The sequence below is a fragment of the Hypanus sabinus genome, chromosome 12 (genome assembly GCF_030144855.1).
Source record: "Hypanus sabinus isolate sHypSab1 chromosome 12, sHypSab1.hap1, whole genome shotgun sequence".
Taxonomy (NCBI): Eukaryota; Metazoa; Chordata; class Chondrichthyes; order Myliobatiformes; family Dasyatidae; genus Hypanus; species Hypanus sabinus.
This window is the reverse complement of record NC_082717.1, coordinates 72,210,058-72,231,611: the sequence shown is the minus strand read 5'-3', so window position 1 is coordinate 72,231,611 and position 21,554 is coordinate 72,210,058. Positions and strand designations below refer to the sequence as shown.

Genomic DNA, 21,554 nt, shown 5'->3' with positions numbered 1-21,554 from the left:
CGCCTAAAGTCCTTGACATCCAGCCAACAATTCTTAAGATCGACTAACAGTCCTTGGGCAATCATGAAATATGCACTGAGCTGAGGTCTAGCCACTTTGGCCAGGATGAAGTCCCATGTGTAACATCGCTTACTGAAGCAGAGTGTCACCCATGCTGTCCCGTTAGTCTGGATCCTGCTGCCATTGACAGCCTCCAGCAAAGTTTCATCACTTTTGCCTTCTCATCAATAGGCAATGCTGGTAGCACACTCACGAGAGCACCTGTGTCACTTAAGGTGTCCGTAATGGATAGACAACCCTGGCTGCTGGAACCCAAGCTGTTCACAGATATCTGATGTCCCGATGCACTGGCACTGTCAAAGCAGCAAGGTAGTCGGCATCTCCTAGCGTTCATACCAAAATAAGTATGGTATAAACACAGACCCAAAGTCATTTGTTTCACAGTCTCACGTTGGGGGTCTTGCTGACCTGGCTTATTTAGGTTAAAAAAGAGGCATGGAGCATCACTACCTAGCTAGGGGTAGCCCAACAGCCATTTTAGCAAACTCCCTATAGTCCTTTACGGGTACATTAGTGAGGGCTATGCGAATTTGATTAGACGTTTACTGCATGAAGAGTTCTTTAAAAATAAAACAAGGATGGTGATTTCCCAAGAGAAACAGCACGTGATCCATTAGCTCCGAAGGCCTAGCATCAGCGAGGTCAGGCAAGGAGAGCAACTGCTTGGCGTACTCAGATTCTGATAGTCCAAAAGTCTGTAAGAGCTTGCAACAATCAGTGTTTGTCGTGTTTAGCCAGGTATACAAGCAGACTCACCACTCTCATTGCTGTGGAGTTGCTGAGTGATGCTTCCATGGAGTAGAATTTGGTGTTATCGGCAGTGATTTGTCGTAGAATGATCTGAGCCTCAGCTCGTACAAACCAAGCGATGGCATTTTGTTCCCAAAACTCCAGCAGTTTAAAACAACTACGTTGGCCAATGTGTTCAATAACTCTGGAATCGTCCTAGAGCACTGGGGTCACCAATGTAGGATTTTGCAAATAAAACGAAGTGAGGCTTTTTATGTTTAAGGAAACCTGTAACATATTTTATTGAACTCCAAAACCTAAACACAAAATCACAATAAAAATCTTTATGTGACAACCTCATCAGGTCAGACCAGCCTCTTCAAGCAAAAACCCTAACTCAATGTCAGTGGTTGTGAATTATATACATTATTCCCAATTACATTACTCAACAACTTCACTGAAACCTTTTGAAAATTGAAAACCCTAAATAGCTGTGGCTGGGGATGTTTCCTATAGTGGGGTGACTAGTACCAGAGATATCCAGCCTCAGAATAGAGGATTGTCCATTTAGAACAAAGATCAGCAGGGCAAACAAGAGAGAATCAGCAGATGCTGGAAATCTGAGCAACACACACAAAATGCTAGAGGATTTTGTGTGTGCTGCAGATATTAACTTTTTCTTTAGCCAGAAGGGCAGTGAATCTGTGGTGGCCAAGTCATTGGGTATATTTAAATGTGGAGGTTGACAGGTTATTGATTAGTCAGGGCCTCAAAGGTTTTGGGGAGAAAGTCTAAGATTGGGGTTGAGAGGGAAAATAAATCAGCCATGATGGGATGGTAGAGCAGACCGGATAGGCTGAATGAACCCATTGAACTGCTCCTATGTCTTATGGTCTTGTTGAACAGGAGATGGCTACATTTCCAGCGGAGGTTATTACCTGCTCCGGCAGCAGCAGTGATTCTTGTCCCGGCAAGAACTGGCTCAGTTCCAGACAGGAATAATGCTTGCCCCAGCAGGTGTTCTCATTTATTCCGGCAGCACGAGTGGCTCTTGTTCCAGCAGAGGTTGGTTGATTCCTCTCCAGGCAGGAATGGCGCAGGTCCCAGCAGGGGTAGGCTCTTGGCCAAGTGTTTGGGGGTGGGATTGGCTCCTTTCCCGGCAGGAGGAGTGGTTCCCTTCCCGGTAAGGGGAGTCCGGGCCGGGCGCGGATCCGCCTCTCAGTGAAGGCTGCCCGGGAGGGGGAGCCACTGCGTTCGGCTGGACCGCCCCACCGGAGCCGGCCCGGTGCCCCAGCCTGAGCCGCCGCCGCCGCCGCCGCACCGTCCTCCCGGAGCTCCCTCCTCTCAGCCTGTGGAGAGGAGCAATGTCGAGCTCGGCTTTCTCCAACGGACACGTCCTGCACCGGGACCTGGGCGGCGGCTCGGAGAAAAACGGCAGCGTGCTGAGGAACGGCTGTACTCGGAGTCTGCAGGTAGGTACGAATCAGGGCGCCTCGCCACAGCCGCCCGCCCGCCCTCCTCACGCGGGGCTTCAGCGCCTTCCTCCCTCCCTCCCTGCTCTGCTTCACTTCTGCCTTCCAGTGGGACGCCTCCATCTCTTCACTCGCGCACTTTAACTAGCTGCAGTCATCGATTTCTTCACCGTCGATGCACCTTTCCTCATGTCCGAATTACCCTTTTAGTTAAACGTCCAGCTTTGCAGTTAAGTAATTGCAGTCATTGATTGATTTGCTGTTCGCAGTCGCTTAACTGATCGCCTCAGATTTCATTTAATCTCTAGTTAAACACATGTTTGTCATAATTATTCTACATTTACTTGAGCGCAGCCGTTGATTTGGTCCTGGTCCATCGTAAAGGCTGAGGAGCTGGGGCTTTTCTCCTTGGAGCGAAGGAGAACGAGAGGTGGCTGGATAAAGGTGCATAAGATTATGAGAGGCATAGTTAGATTGGACAGCCAGCGCCTTTTCCCCAGGCGGTAATGGCCAATACCAAAGGACGTGCGTTTAAGACAAGTGGAGGGAAGTTTACAGGAGGTGTTAATTTTTTTTACACAGAGCGGTGCGTACCTGGAACACACTGCCTGGATTGGTGGTCGAGGCAGAATCGAAAGGGATATTATTTAATAGATTCTCAGATAGGCACGTGGATATAAGAAAAATGGAGGGTTTATGGACTGTGTAGAAGGGAAAGGTTAGATTGATTGTGGAGTAGGTTGGCAGAATATCATGGGCCAAAGAGCCCATGCTGTGTTCTACATTCTATGTTAATCAGAATGTTATTAAATAACCTCCCCCCACCCCACACCCCGAAACGAAACTACGTTTCATTTAATCGTTTAGCATCAATCACAGTAGTACACTTATTTAAATATAGATCAGTGGTTTATCTCTGGCTGACAACACTTTGTAAAAGTTTCCCTTCTTTCAGATTAAAGTTGTGATTAATTTGTTCTGTATTTATTCAGATAGAATCACTTGAAGAGGAAGTTAAAAGTGATGAAGTAATCTTTGACCCATATGTTGTCTAGCAGCGGGACCTTGTTTCAGGAAGTGAAACAGTTTTAAACATTTAATTTTGAAGTCGTGTGAGCATTTAAGCATCAGGAAAAATAATTGAGAGGTTGGAGTCTGGAATGTACTGCCAGGTAAAGATTCAAGTGTAGCATTGAAAAGGGACCTATATAATTATCTGAGATGAATGAATTTTCAGACTGAGGTGGAGTGAGTAGGACTTGTTGAAGTGCTTTTACATGGAGCCAGTATAGATTCAAAGGGTTTAATGCCAGCCTTCCATGCTATAAAAATTATTTGAACATGTAATTATGAACTTTTATTTTGTAAAATAGCATCCACACAAAGGTATATTTACGCATTTATGTTGCTTGCATAAAATATGTTCTGCAGTATCGATACATTCAAAAACATGATCAATCGTCTATTTTAGCAACATACTAAGACTCAATATATACACGGAATAATGCCTTCCAGCTTTTGTGCTCCATTCTGTTTTTATCCATATCTAACATGCTACTTTGATGAATAATACACCTTGGTTCCCAGATTTAGTCCTTTTTTGACTTCTTGTCGTCCTCGAAGTAAAAGGCCGTGGAGCCACTAATTTCCATCAACTTCCTGTCGCATTGGCCCTGCTGAATTTCCATCAATTGCCTCTTGAGTGATTAAACTTGTATGTGTGATCTAGTGATTAAACTGCAAGTTAATACTCTTTATTTGCAATTCTACACCTTGCATCTATCTCTATATCCCTAATCATCCTCCTAACTTTTCCTGCCCCTCACTACACTAATCTGCTTTGCTTCCCAGTAACGCTGTACCATTGTGTTTGAAAGCAGTTGTGCACAGCTTAGAAAACAGTACCTGGTACTGATACTTCGTGTTAATAATTTGTGCTACTAAGCATATTTCTGATGAGATGCGCATCAAGAAGGTTTGTAGGGACTATCTGCCATTGATAACTATGCGCAAAAGAATTAGGAAATGTTAGTGTGCAATGAAGATGCGAGATCTAGAAGAACCAGAGAAGTGTAAATACCGTAAGCTGAGGATATAATAAGGATTTGTTTCGAGGAAAATTTTTGAGAGCTTCTGCACCATCGTAGCAAGCATTTTTCAAAAAGGAAAATAATTTATTTTCTTCAATAAGGTCATTGAAGGAAGTTGACAACATTATATTTGAGTATGCTGGTAAGAGAAATATAACAACCCAATTTTTCTGCCAAATAAAATGACCCCTCAAAACATTCATTATACAGTTTCTTATGTTATCTACAGAAATTTTGCGGAGGGGCAAAGAAAACATAATCTTTTGGTGTTATTTTGCGAAGTACAAATAGCTGGTGACAACCACAGCTTAAACTAGCCACATGAATTGCTTGTCCAATGTGGAGCAGTGAAAATGAACAAAATAGCCAACCTTGTGAGTTGCAATGAGAGGAAACCATCAATTACCTTGCAGCAAATTGTGATAGATTGCAGTCAACACCTACCTCAAACATGTGTTTCAAAATTAAGTGCTTCAGAAGTTCGTGAAGTGTGGAGGAAAAGTACCTAAATACAGAATCCTAGTTTGACATCAATACTTTATCACCTGCTCTGCAAATAAACTTCATTTACTTGTGACTTTTGAAATGTAGGGAAACTTTAAGATTCAATTTTTTTAACGATTAAAAATTGGAAACTAATATCCCTAAGTTTAAAAATTCATTATTTTTACATCAAACAAAAAAATTAACTAGTCAGTGATGTGACCAAGTAACTTGTATTCTGGATGAGTAGATTCGTAATTGTGGCAATGGACATTAATCATTATTGTCATTAATAACTTGTAGAAAAAAATCTCCAACTTCAGTGGAGTAGCAAATGAGAATGAAAAACAATTTAATCTGTTCCTAGTGGTTGTATATTTGTGGGAGAAAATGCTCTCTAAGAAGCAGAGTGCTCTGCTGTTCCCCACATCATCAAAAGTTGTATTTTCATGACTTTCAACATTAAACATTCAAGGGAATGTTAACATGGTTGTCATTATATGAGTAAAATATTACAGTCAAAAGCCAAATCAGAGAATTGAGCTTTCAGGAGAGCCCTGGAGAAGTTTAGGGGCTCAGTCACTGAAGACATAGCCACCAATGATAACAATTGATCATGCAGATGTGCAAAAGGCCAGAATTGGAGGGAAGTAGATACTTAAGTGTTTTGGGGACTAGAAGTAGTTGGAGACATGGAAAGAGCTGAGGTTCTGAAGATATTTGGAAACAAGAAAGAGAATAGTCTATATACTGTATTATGTTTATGTTAAACATAATAAATTTATTATTGTAAATATATTGAAACTAACAAGCAAAAAGGTTTATCTAGCCTTCTAGCAGCCATTTCTTTTCATTGGAATTGTTGGAATGCTTGCTGGGGCTAGGTTTATTGTGCTGATTTAAGATGCATTTTCCCTTGTTTCCATGCTCACTAAGCTTGCGTGTGCTGATAAAACAGTGGGCCTGACAGCATCTGTGGAGGGACAGTTCAGGTTGAGGCCTTTTAATCTGACCAACAAAGGCTGAACACAGAGGCAGTGGGATGAATAGCATTTTCTTTGCCCTATCAAAGAGACCTTTCTTTTAGTCTCCTGGCAGCCATCCAGAGGGTGGAGTCAGCTTGTTCACCTTCTCAGAAAGTTTCTTCACTAGCTTGAGAGATTGAGCTTGCTTCCCATACTGCATTGATATGTCAGGGACACAAACAGAATTAAGATATCTGGAGATTAGGTGATGAAGTGTAGATGAGGTAACAGAGCTCCATTGATTTTATTGAATGGTGAAGCAGTCCCATGGAATCTATAGTTTTGCCTTTCCTTATGCTTGTTACTGATTTAAATTTGCTAAGTTGTATTTTTGTCCCTTCTCTCTCCCCTTGTCCAATTCGCTGTAGAATTTTCCCATTCAAGTTCCACGGCCTGTGACATTGCCTGCCTTAGATACTGTTTGAGCTGGTGAGAACACAGGGTAACTATCTCCAAGCCAGTTGTTTGGACTCTACAGTTGACCTCCACTTAGTGCCCCCCCCCCCCCCCCCGTGGTATGGCTTTAGTTCCAAGTCTTGGGGCTGATTTCCAAATGGAAGCAAAAGGGTAGGTGCAGTAGATTTTTGGGTTTTAGATCAGCAATGCCCCAAAGAATTAAGGGAAGGAAGGAATTATCCCAGGTTACTGTTGCTGGAAATTGATCTTGATCGAAGTAACTAAATAGAAAAAAAATGCAGAGAGGGGTGTGAGTAGTCATCTGCTAGAGACCGAGCAGTGTGTCACGTAGTAACAAGGCTGAATAATACATTTTGGGGAAGATTTTTTTGTTTTGATTTTGATGATGGATGTAGTGTCTGTTTTACAAAATATGATTGCTTTGCATCCATGCTTGGTTTCTAGCGATCTGTTTCAGCTGCAGTAACTTGCCGAATGCATCAAATCTCACCAGATAATTTTATCCTCTGTCAATGTGACATGTCATCTGTCTTTACCTGCCCTATCTTTCCGTCATCCTTGCCATCCTTGAGTTGCAGGAGTTCCCCTTGATAAATCCCATTTACTTCTTTTTTTATTTAGAGATACAGTGCAGAATGGGCTCCTCGGGTCCCTTGAGTCACACTGCCAGCTTCCCTCCAATTTAATCCTAGTCTAATCACAGGACAGTTTGCAATGACCAATTAACCTACGTACATCTTTGGACTGTGGGAGGAAACCTACAAGCTCCAAGCGGAGGACGTACGAACTCCAATGCCCTGAGCTGCAGCAGCATCGCACGAACCACTGTGCTGCAATCCTTGCCCCAGCTGCTCTCTGTGGGATTCCAGGCCCCTTTTAGCTATGCTGGTCCTGGCTTTATTCAACCGTCACCACCACCTCATCTCTGCACATCCCAGCACTTTGTCCTCCCTCTATTGAGCATTCCAGAGCTACTCTAAACCTTGTAGGCACTGGCAGGTACGTGTATTTTTTCTGATTTTGGTCACTTCTGCAAGAGAACTTGCACCCAGTTTCACCCATGAGCTTTTTTTTTGCTCACTAACTTATATTTACTTCTCTGATATTGTCAGTTTCAAAAACCTAATCCTTTTTCTCAGGTTAACATGTTGTCTCACCCATTTTGCTATGTCTATGACCACCTCCCCCATCAACCCTCCAACCTTTTATCAATCCTGGCTCTAATCATTAGGAAGTTTATGACTGTGCCTGTGGCTGCTTAATTCCTCTTCATATCCATAATACCATCAGAATGAGGCTATTCTAGCCATCAAGTCTGCACTGACATTCAGTCATGGCTGATTATTTTTTTCTGGCTCCCGTTCTCCCATCTCAACCCCGTTACCAATTGAAGACAGACATCCCATCCTGCAAAAACTCATTTCAAGTAGGTAGCACCACTACCCCCACCCCCCTGTAACCCCATATCCAACACCCCCCCCCCCCCCCCGGGTCAACCTCCAAGGCTGTATGTATACAGGACATTTGATTATGAAAGAACACAATTTATTTGATCACATATTGAAACTATTTATATATATATATACACACACACACACTCACACTCATTCACTCACTGTTGAGTATTTTGTTAATAATCCCTAACAAACCCGATTAACTCCTAACCCAGTGCCTCCGAACTTCTTTTGAGCCCCATGCCCCCATAAGCACCTTTGTACTGGCCAGGCACAATATACTTTCCCGTTGTCCCATAGTGTGAAAACATATCTACCATATGCTAACATGAGAAAGATAATTCTGCTTTAAAATTTTATTTGTCTTTAAACCTAGCTTACACAGCACCTGTGTGCTGCAAAGCAGCTTTGATATCAATGTGATCCTTGAGCTTGATGGTTCTTAGCAAGAATTGAAATATCTGGTTCAAGTTGTGACAGCAAAAGCCTTAGGTCCCCACAAGTAACAATGTCCAAGCGGTTTCTGTTTTTTGTGAGTATGTGGTTCACTGCACTGAAGCCTCTTTCAACAAAGTAGGAAGATGGAAATGCAATGAAGAGCAGTTTGGCTTTTCTCCAAAGACCAGGAAACTTTGTATGACACTGTAGCCACATACCACAAAAGCCAATGTTTGTGAAAAGCATTTTTGCTTCTTCATCATTCTGAATTTCGATAATTTCTTCTTGCAAGGTCTCTTCCTATTCCTCCATCTTGCAAAGAAATGGGTTAATTACCCAGTCAGGAATTTCCAGATCGTTATATCCTTGAATCGATTCTGAAAATCCTTCTTCAGTTACTGCAGGTGTAAGCAATACTCTTGCAATTCACCGTCTGTGAAAGAGAGTGCCATTTTTTCCATGCATGAGATCTGTGAGAACATTCTTCTCCCAATGTTTTCCTTATATAGTTCCAATTTCCTGATAAAAGTGGGCTCTGCACTTTTTGCCTGGATTAACTTGAAAATCTCACCCTGCAATTTCATATTCAGAATGTTAATTTTGTCATACAGATCTACTTGGTATGCCACATCTCCACGTAGTGCTGCCGACAAAAAAGCCTTGCAGAGGATGGTTAGGGGAGCAGAGAAGGTTATTGGGGTCTCCCTACCTTCTGTCCAAGACCTCTTTCAGAGTCAATGCCTCCAGAAAATGGTACATCATTAAAGACCCCTCACACCCTCTCCATGAACTGTTTGTTCTTCTGTCATCAGGTAAATGTTACAGGAGCATCAAAACTAAAACCACAAGGCTACTAAACAGCTTCCTCCCACACTGCTAAATAGCTGCTCTACCTGACTCTGTTTTGGACACTTATGACTTGTTTTTAACTGACATGTGGCTGTCGTGTTTTACTATTTATTATTTACTATTTATTGTTATGTTTATTTATTTAGTGTTGCATCTGTTATGTTATTGCGCTGCTCCTGGGAAATGCTGTCTCATTCTGCCCTGCAGAGCTGAGGTACGGTTAGAATGACAATAAAGTTTTTGAATCTTGAATCTAGAAGTTCAATTTTGTTTCACAAGCTCTTGTCAACTTTGAGCAAAAATTCAGCCACAGTGTCAAAAAGATCAAAGAGAGGTTTTAAGCAGCAGCCTTTTGACAGCCAACACACTTCTGCAAGCATTCAAACTCTTCATCATTATCTTGGCATAACTGGTGAAATATTCTGCTATTTAATGGGTGAGCTTTAATTTTGTTGATAGCAGATATTAAAAGAGTCATGCTTGAAAAATATCTCTGGCTAAGCTTGTTGGCTGTGAGATGTTGATAATAAGTTAAACAAAGGATTGCAAAAAGATTTGGAAGTTCTTTTTTCATAAATTCCACTAAACCAGTATGATGACGTGTCATGTATGGTGCTCCATCTGTTGCACAAGAAATCATGATCTTAATCAGAATACGTTTATCCTCGATATACATTTTGCATTTGTCATAGATTGATTCTCTGTTGATACTTGTCTTTAACTTTTTACCAAAAAGAATCTCTTCACAAACTTCTCCATTCTTGATAAACTGTACGTATGCCATTAGCAATGCCTTATTGTCTCGCAGTTGACTCAACCAATTATATCCCAAATTCTGTTTGTTGTAGCTCTGTGCATAGTTCATACTGGATGTCTTCACTCATTTCATCAATACTTTGAGCACAGTTATTATTCAGAGGAATTGGTTTTAAAATGCTGGTCTCCATTTTGAGAACAGTGGTGAGCATTTCTGATACAGCAGGCATAATTAAGCTTTCAGCAATTGTATGAGATTTTCCACACTTTGCTATCATTTCAGAAACGTTATAAGAAGCAATAAGACTACTATCAAGGTCATTTTTAGCTTTCTTGGCAAATGACTGGAGTGTGCAGTGCTTTTCAAATGCTTCTTTTATCTTCTGGAACTGAGTAATACCATAAGTAGCTTCTTCAGGGTGTCTTTTACGGAAGTGTTTCTGCAAACTTCATGGTTTCATAGCTTCATTAGACAATACAGTTTAAAAAGAAGACATACGGGACATCACTGATCTGGCGGGAATGGAATAAGACCAAACTCCAGCTATGTAACATTGTATTGACGCACTTTCTGTAGTTTCTGTTTCTTAGCAGGATTAGAATTCAAGGCTTCACTGCCTTCAGACTCAGAGATCGTGTCATAGGTATTTATCCATCATTTATGTGGCTAAATTAAAATAACAAATTAACACAAACTGGAATGACCGTTGGATGTCGACAGCAGCAGCGAGTTGGCACGGATGGAATGATGGTAGCGGCATGCAAAGGAATGGTGAGGTGAAGATGAAAATTATCACAACAACGAAAACTTTCTCTGTCTCAAGTCAGGGGGAACTGTTGAGCACTCTGGTTGCTAATTTATGCATCCCTAATAATATCTTTTGGCTGGCAAGGTCAGATGAGATTGCCAAGTTTCAGATACATTGTGACGACGAGTGCTCACCCCCTGAAGAGCTCTGGTTCTTCCTGTGTTCCAGTGCTTCATCCTTTTATTTTGGAAGTGCCTGCTCTACTAACAGTTGGGTCTCAGGGCTTAAGCTAGGGTGCTGCCTACCACTTCCCCTAAGAGTCTTCAATGCCCCCCCCCCCCCCCGATGACTTCTATTTCCCCTAATTCCCCCATAGGACACATTACCACCCTCATTGGGAATTACTCCCCTAACCTAATCAGGGGACAATTTACAATAACCAATTAACCCACCTGGTACATCTTTGGACTGTGGGAGGAAAGTCAAGCATTCATTGGGAAGAACATACAGAGACTCCTACAGAATTAACTCTGGAATCCCCCAGCTGTAATAGAGTCGCACTAACTGCTACATTACTGTGGCACCCATATTTTAGTCCTCTTGAAATGAATGTTGACATCACAATTGCCTTTCTTACTAGCAACTCAGCCTGCAGGTTAATCTTAAGAGAATCCTAAACTAGGATTCCAGCGTCCCCTTTCACCTGTGATTTCTGTATTTCCTCCCCATTTAGAAAATAGTCTACATCTTTATTCTTCCTACCAAAGTACATAATTCCACGTTTCCCATTTGCTCACTGTAGACTCTCTGCCTTCACAACACTACCTGTCCCTCCACCTGTCTGCTATCATTTGCAAACTTGGCAACAGTGCTGTCAGTTCAAAGTACATTCATTAGCAAAGTATATACCCTGAAATTTGTCTTCCCTGCAGGCAGCCACAAAACAAAGTAGAAACTTTAAACCCCCCCCCCCCGCCAAAAAAAACACAAACTGCAACCAAAAAAAGAGCGAAAATACAGAATATAAAACTCATAATCAACAGGCATATTTCAGTGCAGTTCAGCATAGTGTTCATTATCTGCAGACCACCCCGATTCAAATATCACCTAAGAGTAGTAACAAAACAGAGTGGTCAGAACTAGACCACATCATAAACCCGAGTCCAGATCTACAATCCGTGTTAATTAAACCTTGCTACGGCACCATCTGCCAACAGCATCAAGGGAGAGGGAGAGATCACTCAAATGCAAGGATCTTCCCTTGGGGGCAGCGACCGAGAGACCGCCACACACAGACACCTTCTCCGACAGCAGCGAGCCAGTGGCTGGTAGATGGCGCTGAACACTCGGTCGCCCTCCATGGTTTCAGTCTACTTCGCCGCTGAGATCAGCGAGTGATGGAGTCTGTCGTGGGCCTGTCTCCTATCTCCCTGGCCTCCATGCTGCAGGCTTTGGTTACTGTCTCGTGGAACCCTGTCAGAGACAGCAAAGTGCCAGATTGCCCAGTCAGCCTGAAATCACACCGTAAGAATGTAGATTCCTTCACCCAGATCACTGATGTGCAAAGTGAAAGCGCGCTCCTGAAACTGGCCTCTGTGGAACTCCATTTGCCCCTGGCAGCCATCCTGAGAGGTGGCCCTTTTTATCCTTGCTCTCTGCCTTCTGCCAGCCAGCCAATCTTCTATCTTGTCCCTACACTATGGGTTCTTATTTTATTTATCAGCCTTGAGTGGCTTCTTTATCAGGCCTTCAGAAAACACACATTGTCTCCTTTGTTTGGAGGTAGCTTTTTACCTCCTCGTTGAATTTTAACAGATTTCTCAGGCAATATCTCTGTTTAGAAAACCCATGCTGACTTCACCTTTCATCCTTCATCATCAACACAACTTGGATTAAGATTTTGCTTGCCTCTCCTTCGCGATTCAGTGTGAGATTGTGAAGCAGCTTGGAATGCTTGACTTTTCAGAAGGTACTGTACAAGGCAAGATGTTGTTGATAAACCCAGTTTCATTTATCTGCATGGCAGAACTCCCCAAGGCACTATGCTCCCAACATTATTATAGTTTGGTGGTTGCACAGCTCTGACCAGCCATAATATTTGTGTTTCCCTACTACAAAGTGCACGAGTTCTGCTTGTAAGATCAGTACAAACATTTTCCGGAATCTGAAGGTATCCAGGCTATGCCATCTTTTTGCAATTATCATCGGGAACAGGAATCAGACCTGTGTATATAACAATAAGCTCGACTTCGACCTTGGAGGAAATTTGTGTAATTTAACAAGGCTTGCTCAGATCTGCAAACAAAAAGTTGGAAATTCACGTGTGCCTCCATTAACTTTCACACTTGCGTGTGTTGAGAAAATAATGGGCTGTGTGTGAGTCCCGAATTTCATCCTGCTCTACCAAGAGCGAGGTTTCTCACAGCGTGACTAGTGTCTTATAAAGCCTCAGCAATGTCTCCTTGCTTTTATATTCTGTTCCCCTTGAAATAAATGCCAACGTAGCCTTTGCCTTGACCCCAGAATTCACCTGTAAGTTGACCTTCATGGAGTCTTGCACAAGGACTCCTGTCCCTCTGCACCTCTAATGTTTGAATTTTCTGTCCATTTAGTCTGCACTATTGTTTCTTTTACCAAAATGTATTATACATTTTCCAACACTGTATTCCGTCTGCCACTTTTTTGTCCATTCTCCCAATCTTTCTAAGTCCTGCAGCAATCGCATTGCTTCCTCATCACTACCTACCCTTCCACCTATCTTCATATGATCCACAAACTTTGCCACAAAGCCATCAATTCCATTATCTAAATCACTGACAAACGATGTGAAAATAAGCCGTCCCAATACTGAGCCCCTGAGGAACACCACTAATCACCGGCAGCCAACCAGAAAAGGCCCCCTTTATTCCCAGTCGCTGCCTCCTGCCAGTCAGCCATTGCTCTATCTATGCCAGTATCTTTCCTGTAATGCCATAGGATTTTATCTTGTTAAGCAGCTTCATGGCACCTTATCAAATTCCTTCTGAAAATCAAAGTAAATGACATCTACTTCTCTCCTTTGTCCACCCTGCTTGTTACTGCCTCAAAGAACTGTAACAGATTTGTCAAGCCAGATTTCCCTTCACAGAAACCATGGTGACTTTGACTTATTTCTATAAGTCGATGCCAGATGCTTTGTTGGGAGGAGATTCTTCATTGAGGGTCATGGTCTCAGTTTTTCTCTGCCTGACTTGGAGTTCAGCTTGTTCACCGAAGGTACTCAGGCACTGAGTTTTCTCTTGCATGTGCTGGCATGTATGTGATAGTAATGTGAGGTCATCCACAAAGTCAGGGTCTTCTAAAGTAGAGAATAAAGTATCCACCTAATGGTTCTCTACTTATCTTTTGTTGTTTGCCTCGTAACCCAGTCAGTCACCAGGTTAAATAATATCACTGATGTTATACACCCTTGCCTTGACATCAAAGATCGAATTGCAATCCTCAACTGTACAGGTGAAATTATCATAAAAACTGTGGATAAGCTGGACAGTTTTGGAAGAGGTCCTGTTTTATCTGAGAATTCGTCAGAGGCTGTCTCTGTGAATGCTATCTAAAGCCTTTTCAAAGTCTACTAAATTTACCTACCTTTTTTTTCTTTCTCTCTCTGCCCATCACTCTGCCTGTTCTCCATCTCCCTCTGGTGCTCCCCTCACCCTTCCTTTCTCCCTAGGCCTCTCATCCCATGATCCTTTCCCTTCTCTAGCTCTGTATCCCTTTTGCCAATCACCTTTCTGGCTCTCAGCTTCACCCCACCCCCTCCGGTCTTCTCCTATCATTTCGCATTTTCCCCTCCCCCTCCTACTTTCAAATCTCTTACTATCTTTCCTTTCAGTTGGTCCTGATGAAGGGTCTCAAACGTCGACAGCGTTTCTCCTTATAGTTGCTGCCTGGCCTGCTGCTTTCCACCAGCATTTTGTGTGTGTTGCTTGAATTTTCAGCATCAGCAGATTTCCTCGTATTTGAAATTTACCTACTGTTGTTTTTGCCACTCTGTGCCCTGCTGTATGCTGTTAATGCAGTGTGAAGATTGGGTTAACAGAGCCTCTTTTCTTCCTGAAGCCAGCTTGCTCCTTCCTCAAGCACATATCAACATCATCTTTAATCCAATGGGCAATGACTTTGGCGAGAATCTTGATGGACCCCGACACAGAAGTGTGATGCCACACAAGTTGTTGCAATCACTTAGCATTTTATTTGGTGGGGGGGGGGATCCTAACAATAACTCCCTTTGTCCAATCTTTGGGTACTTATCTCTGTTGTAGGATGGCCGCTGAAACTTTTGGTTCAGCTTTGCTGTCCTTTAACAATTTGATTGCAGCAACAAGCTCTTCTTTCTTTGGGGGATCTGTGTTGAGGTCGAGGTCCTCTGTTGTCTCTTATAAATCAGACTCTTTCTCTAGAGGTAGTCTATTCAGTAATGCGCTGTACCAGAGCTGCATTCTGTCCACAATCTTGTATGGGTCAGAATGCTGGTGCATGACCTTGCCAAGCTGATATCATTCCACACCATGAACCTCTGGAAGATGCTCCGTATTTTCTGGCCAAGAAGGATCTCCAACCATGCCCTACTTCTTCAGTGTCATCAAGAGGACGTGGCCACAATCAACGTGAGGAAATGTTATAGATGGATTGAGCACATGATGAGAAGAGAGACCAACTCCATCATTAAGTCAGCACATCATTGGACCCCTGAAGGGCAGAGGAAACACGGGAGACCAGAAGCAAATCGGTGCCATGCCATAGAGACAGACATGAGAACCATGAACCACACCTGAGGCACAATAGAGAAGATGACCAAGGACAGACAGATGGAGTACCGTTATTACGGTCTAAAACACCAGTAGCATAATGGGCATTAAGTAAGTAAGAGTGCAACAGGACACAAAACTGAATAGTCTGATACATCTCAGGCAGAGTTTATGCTTGAAATACAGGATGAATTCAGTGATAATAAGACTTTCAACAAGGTTCAAAGATGGTACACTAATTTTTGTTACTTTGTCATCAATAGGACAGTTCTATAAAACTGTCTTTCCAATATGTATTTCATAAAGGTCAGTAACGTATTTCAGTCATGTATAGCATCATGGATATATGTCATGAAATTTGAGGTTTTGCAACAGTAGTATATGGCAAAACATATTAAAAAGCTATAATTTACAATAAGTACAGTACATAAAAATAAATCAAGTAACTAGTGTAAAAAGAGAGTAAAAACTCTGAAGTGGTGTGCATGAGTTCATTATTCATTCAGACATCCGATGGTGGAGGAGAAGAAACTGTTAATGAAACGTTGAGTGTGTGGGAAATATCTGGGTTTGAAAAATCCCAGACCAGCAACTCTAATTCAGTGAAACATGGCTTCAAAAATCAATATTTCAGTATCCTCATTTCTACGATACACAGATACAAAAGCAAATCTTAGAATACTTGCGTTTACACAAATGTTAAATTACTGAGCAAGGCTTGTTTTGGGATATTCATCTCTTGAAACGACACAGAACAGCTAATTTTTCCCAAAATAATTGTTCTGCTGAAGGTTTTTAATTTTGTTTTGAAGTAAATTGTCACAAAATGCCAACATCCCAGGTTCCACTGGAAAAAGTATTGGTGAATTCATAGCGCATGCACAAACCAAACCATCAACTTGTAGCAAGGTGGATAAGCACTAAAAATTGCTAATCACTTGAACTGGTGGAAGATTTGTTCCACCCAAACTAATCACCTCAGAGCAATGGAGGTTTGCTGACAAGAGGTTGATAAATCTGCACCACATATAAAACTCACACCAAGGATTAATTTACTGGAGCAATTAGCAGTTCCAACATTTAACTTGGAGGCACATTTGGCAATAAATTTATAGAATCTCATCCCTGAAAATATGAAATTTCTCTCCAGGATCTTAAAAATGTGGTGGTGCTGGGGAAGGAGCTCTAACATTGGAATCCAGAACTGAAGGAGGATGGCCAATCTATTTCCATTCTCAAGCTTTTGCTGCTCTTGTCCTTCATGCTGCTACAGGTCACAGGTTTGGAAAATGTTGGCTTGAAAAGTCTGGCAAGTAATTCCAGTGCTAGTGGTCAAGAGAATAGTATTTTTTTTAGAGTGGCTGTGTACAATCAAGTGAGCTATGTTATCCCGGAGGTTTTCAAACTTCAGAGTTGTCAGAGCTGTGCTCATCCAGCCAAATGGTGAGTATCATAACCCACTCTCGAATGGTGCCTTGTACGGTATATGATGGAATGGAATCTGGTTTTGTAAGGGAGTGAGATATGCCATAGAATACCCAGCCACTGACATTATCTTGTAGCCCCAGTGAAGAGCATGACTCATTCCTCGTTACCCCGACGACGGCAGAAGTTAAGCAGCTGTATTTTAAATGGTGTTACATGCTGCGGATCATGGGAGGGGAGGAAGTGGATGCTGGAGGCAAGACAAGGAGGTGGATGGCAAACTGGAGAAGAGGTTCAGTCTTCAGAAAGAATCCAAGTAGATGGAAAGAGAAAGCAATTAGTTAATTGTGTATTATAAGAAGTACAATTTTGTTAGTGATTTTTAAAAAAGTATTTCACCCTCTTTTTAGAAGGCAGAACATTTGTGTTGCGAGAGATACTTTTTAAAAAAAACACTTCAGGAATGTGGAATTATCAGAAAAATGAAGGGGAGCACAGTCTGGTTCAGCTGCAGGGAAACTGATGAGATCATTTTTTTATTCTGTTGACCTGGGTGGAGGCTAGTACTGGGCAGAATGTAAAACTTGTGATTCATAATCCTGTAAGTTTCCTACCAAGCAAGTTGAAATTTACTGCAATGAACTCTGTTGCTAAAATTCATAATATATTAACAAGCAATTAACTAGCAAAACCAAGCAAACATGGTAGTGTAGAGGGCAGCACAGTCGCGTAGCAGTTAGCACAATTGCATTACAGAGCCAGCGATCAGCGATCGGGGTCTGATTTGCTCCGTCATCTGTAAGGAGCTTGTATGTTCTCCTTATGACCACATAGGTTTCCTCCCATGTCGCAGAGGTGCACGGATAGAGATAGTGTATTGTGGGCATGATATGTTGGCACCAGAAGCATGGCAATACTTGCAGACTGACCCAGCCCAATCCTCTGACTTTTGGTGTTGATACACCGTATGATTTGCTGTTTCAATGTACATGTGACAAATAAAGCTAATCTTTATGAAGTTAATCTAATCATGTTTATACTTTTCATTGACATCACTCTCAGTTTGTCACCACTATGTTTGCCTGAATGCCTCAGGTTAAGTAAAACCACTGCATTACCATCCTGATGTTGGAAATTTAAAAACAACATGGCTGATTGAAGGACATGGGAACAGGGATAACTCTATTCTGAAATGTCCAATGCTGGGCTTGCACCAATTTTGGCTACTCAAGTCACTAGTTTAGATGAACCAAGCTGGCTTTGGCAGAGCTCTATTTTGAGGAAGTCCTGAACCAATAGCTTGGAGCCAAGACAGTTTGTCTCCAACAACTATCTACTTATGCACGAGATGCAAGACCTGCCTTGGTTCCCCATGATTTAAAAAAAAAATAATTTCAATGTCACAAAGGCTCCCAGACACCATACTGGGTTAAGTATTGCCTTAGCATCAAGAGCAGTCATTCTTGATTCTTGAAATTTGTGCTTTTGGGGAAAGTCTGTGACCCATTTTCTTGGTTAAACCAAAAGTAATGATTGAAGAGCAGGATAATAAGTAGCTGTGGACAATGATACTTTATCTGGAAGCACTTTCCTAGGAATCCACTTTTGCTCTGTTTTAGGGTTTCAGAGAAATAAAGACTTCATTAGATGGACCTTTCATGACCAAAGGTCATTGACCTGAAATGATATTTTCTCACTCTACCAGACACTGCCTGAACTGCTGAGTAACTCCAGCATTATCTGCTGGTATTTCTAGCCTGTTGTAGGAAACAAGGCATACATCAAGTTCTCATGTGCATCAATGAATAGATGAAGCATTCTGTGATGCGGTTAATTATTAGTCAGAATATTGCAATATCCTTCTTAAAAACTATTGCCTCAGGTCCTTTGACATCTACTTGAGAGAGCAGTGAGTGAATTGTAGGTGTGGGGTGTAAACAGTTGGTCTAACATCTAACCTGAAGGACGTTTCTGCTGACATGGTGCCTATAGTATTTTAGGATTGTGCTCAGTTTTGTGCAGTGAATATAGCTGTTTAATTGTGGATGAGTTCAATCATCATGTACAATTTTGTCTCTTTTAAACTCCTTGTTCTCAACCCCGCAGTTAAGATTTTTCAGTTTGGGTTTCCCTTGGGGACAATTTACATGGAAAGCTTTAGTAAAGATTAAAGCCAGAGATTTTCAACACTTATCATCAGTTGTATGCAGACCCCCAAATAGTAGTAAGGATGTGGTTTACAAATTACAACAGGAGATACAAAATACGTGCCAAAAGAGCAATGGTACAATAGTCATGGGGAATTTCAATATGCAGGTAAATTGGGAAAATCAGGTTGGTGCTGGATTCCAAGAGGAGGAATTTCTAGAATGTCGACAAGACGGCTTTTTAGAGTAGCTCGTGGTTGAGCCCTCTAGGGAATCAGCTATTCTGGATTGAGTGTTGTGCAATGAACCTGAATTGATTAGGGATCATAATATGAGTGATTCACCCTGAAATTTGAGAAGGTGAAGCTAAACTCAGATTATCAGTATTACTGTAGAGTAAAGGGAATTACAGGGGCATGAAAGAGGAGTTGGACAGACTTAATTGGAAAAGGACACTGGTAGGGTTGACAGCAGAACAGTTAATGGCTGAAGTATCTGGAAGCAATTCAGAAGCCACAGGATATGTATGATACAGTGACATGCAAAGGTCTTGGCACCCCTGGTCAAAATCTCTGTTACTATAAATAGCTAAGTGAGTAAAAGATGACCTGATTTCCAAAAGGCATAAAATTAAAGATGACACTTTACTTTAATATTTTAAGCAAGATTACTTTTTTATTTCCATCTTTTACAGTTTCAAAATAACAAAAAAAGGAAAAGGGCCTGAAGCAAAGGTTTGGGCACCCTGCTTAGTCAGTTCTTAGTAACACCCCCTTTGGCAAGTATTACAGCTTGTAAACGCTTTCTGTAGCCAGCTAAGAGTCTTTCAATTTTTGTTTGGGGGATTTTTGCCCATTCTTCCTTGCAAAAGGCTTCTAGTTCTGTAAGATTCTTGGGCCGTCTTGCATGCAATGCTCTATTGAAGTCTATCCACAGATTTTTGATGATGTTTGGGTCGGGAGACTGTGAGGGCCGTGGCAAAACCTTCAGCTTGCGCCTCTTGAGGTAGTCCATTGTGGATTTTGAGGTGTGTTTAGGATCATTATCCTGTTGTAGAAGCCATCCTCTTTTCATCTTCAGCTTTTTTACAGACGATGTGATGTTTGCTTCCACAATTTGCTGGTATGTATTTGAATTCATTACTCCCTCTACCAGTGAAATGTTCCCAGTGCCAGTGGCTGCAACACAAGCCACAAGCATGATCAATCCACCCCTGTGCTTAACAGTTGGAATTCAGCACCCTTTTTTCTCCAAACATACCTTTGCTCATTGTGGCCAAAAAGGTCTATTTTAACTTCATCAGTCCACAGGACTTGTTTCCAAATGCATCAGGCTTGTATAGATGTTCCTTTGCAAACTTCTGATGCTGAATTTTGTGTTGAGGATGCAGGAAAGGTTTTCTTCTGATGACTCTTCCATGAAGGTCATATTTGTGCAGGTGTCGCTGCACAATAGGACAGTGCACCACCACTCCAGAGTCTGCTAAATCTTCCTGAAGGTCTTTTGCAGTCAAATGGGGGTTTGATTTGCCTTTCTAGCAATCCTACGAGCAGTTCTTTCCGAAAGTTTTCTTAGTCTTCCAGACCTCAACTTGACCTCCAGCGTTCTTGTTATCTGCCATTTCTTAATTACATTGTGAACTGAGGAAATGGCTACCTGAAACCACTTTGCTATCTTAATGCCTTCTCCTGCTTTGTGGGTATCATTTATTTTAATTTTCAGAGTGCTAGGCAGCTACTTAGAGGAGCCCATGGCTGATGATTGTTGGGACAAAGTTTGAGTATCAGGGTATTTATAAAGCTTTGAAATTTGAAATCACCTGGCCTTTCTTAACAATGAATGTGAACAAGCCATAGCCCTAACAAGCTAAATAATGTCTGAGACCTTGGTAAACGTTATCTTAGAGCTCAAATCTCTTAGGATGCCCAAATTTCTGCATGGTGCTCCTTTCCTTTTCTCATTCTAAATTTGTACAAAACAAAAATAATACACTCCTCTTGCTTAAAATGTTGAAAAGAATGTTTCATCTTTATGACTTATGGAGACCAGTTCATCTTCTACTCAACTATTCACGGTAACAGAAATTTTGACCGGGGTGCCCAAACTTGCATGCCACTGCATATCCGAAAGAGGAAGAAGTATTCTAAAGAAAATATGACACAACCGTGCTAACAGGATACATCAAAGCCAGCATAGAAGCCAAAGAGAGGGCATATCATTGACCAGAAATTAATGGGAAATTAGAGGATTGGGAAGCTTTTAAAAACAAACAGATGGCAATTAACAAAGTCATTAAGAAGATTAAGATGGAATATGAAAGTAAGTGATCCATTAATATTAAAGAGGATACCAAAAGTTTCATCAGATACATAAAGTGTAAAAGAGAGGCAAGAGTGGATCTCGGACCACTGGAAGGCGATGCTGAAGAGGTAGTAATTGGGAACAAGGAAATGGGGAATGAATAACTTTCGGGAAGATTTAATGGTCATGCACTTTGATAGAAGAAACAAAAGGGTTGACTATTTTCTAAATGGAGAAAAAATACAAAAAACTTAGGCACAGAGGGACTTGGGAGTCCTTGTGCAGGATTCCCTAAAGGTTAATTTGCAGGTTGAGTCTTTGGTGAGGAAGGCGAACGTGATATTTTCGTTCATTTCAAGAGGACTAGAATAT

General features: G+C 41.6%; 1 protein-coding gene across 1 annotated transcript in view; it reads left to right on the top strand.

Moving 5' to 3' along the window:
- Positions 1-1,074: 1,074 nt before the first annotated feature.
- The window catches only part of sptlc3 (serine palmitoyltransferase, long chain base subunit 3), a 146,706-nt gene continuing 126,226 nt past the window's right edge, over positions 1,075-21,554 (top strand). Inside the window, exon 1 of the mRNA XM_059986208.1 lies at positions 1,075-2,261. Within this exon, the coding sequence (XP_059842191.1) occupies positions 2,154-2,261 (108 nt within the window). The 5' untranslated portion in view covers positions 1,075-2,153. The remainder of the gene's footprint in view (positions 2,262-21,554) is intronic.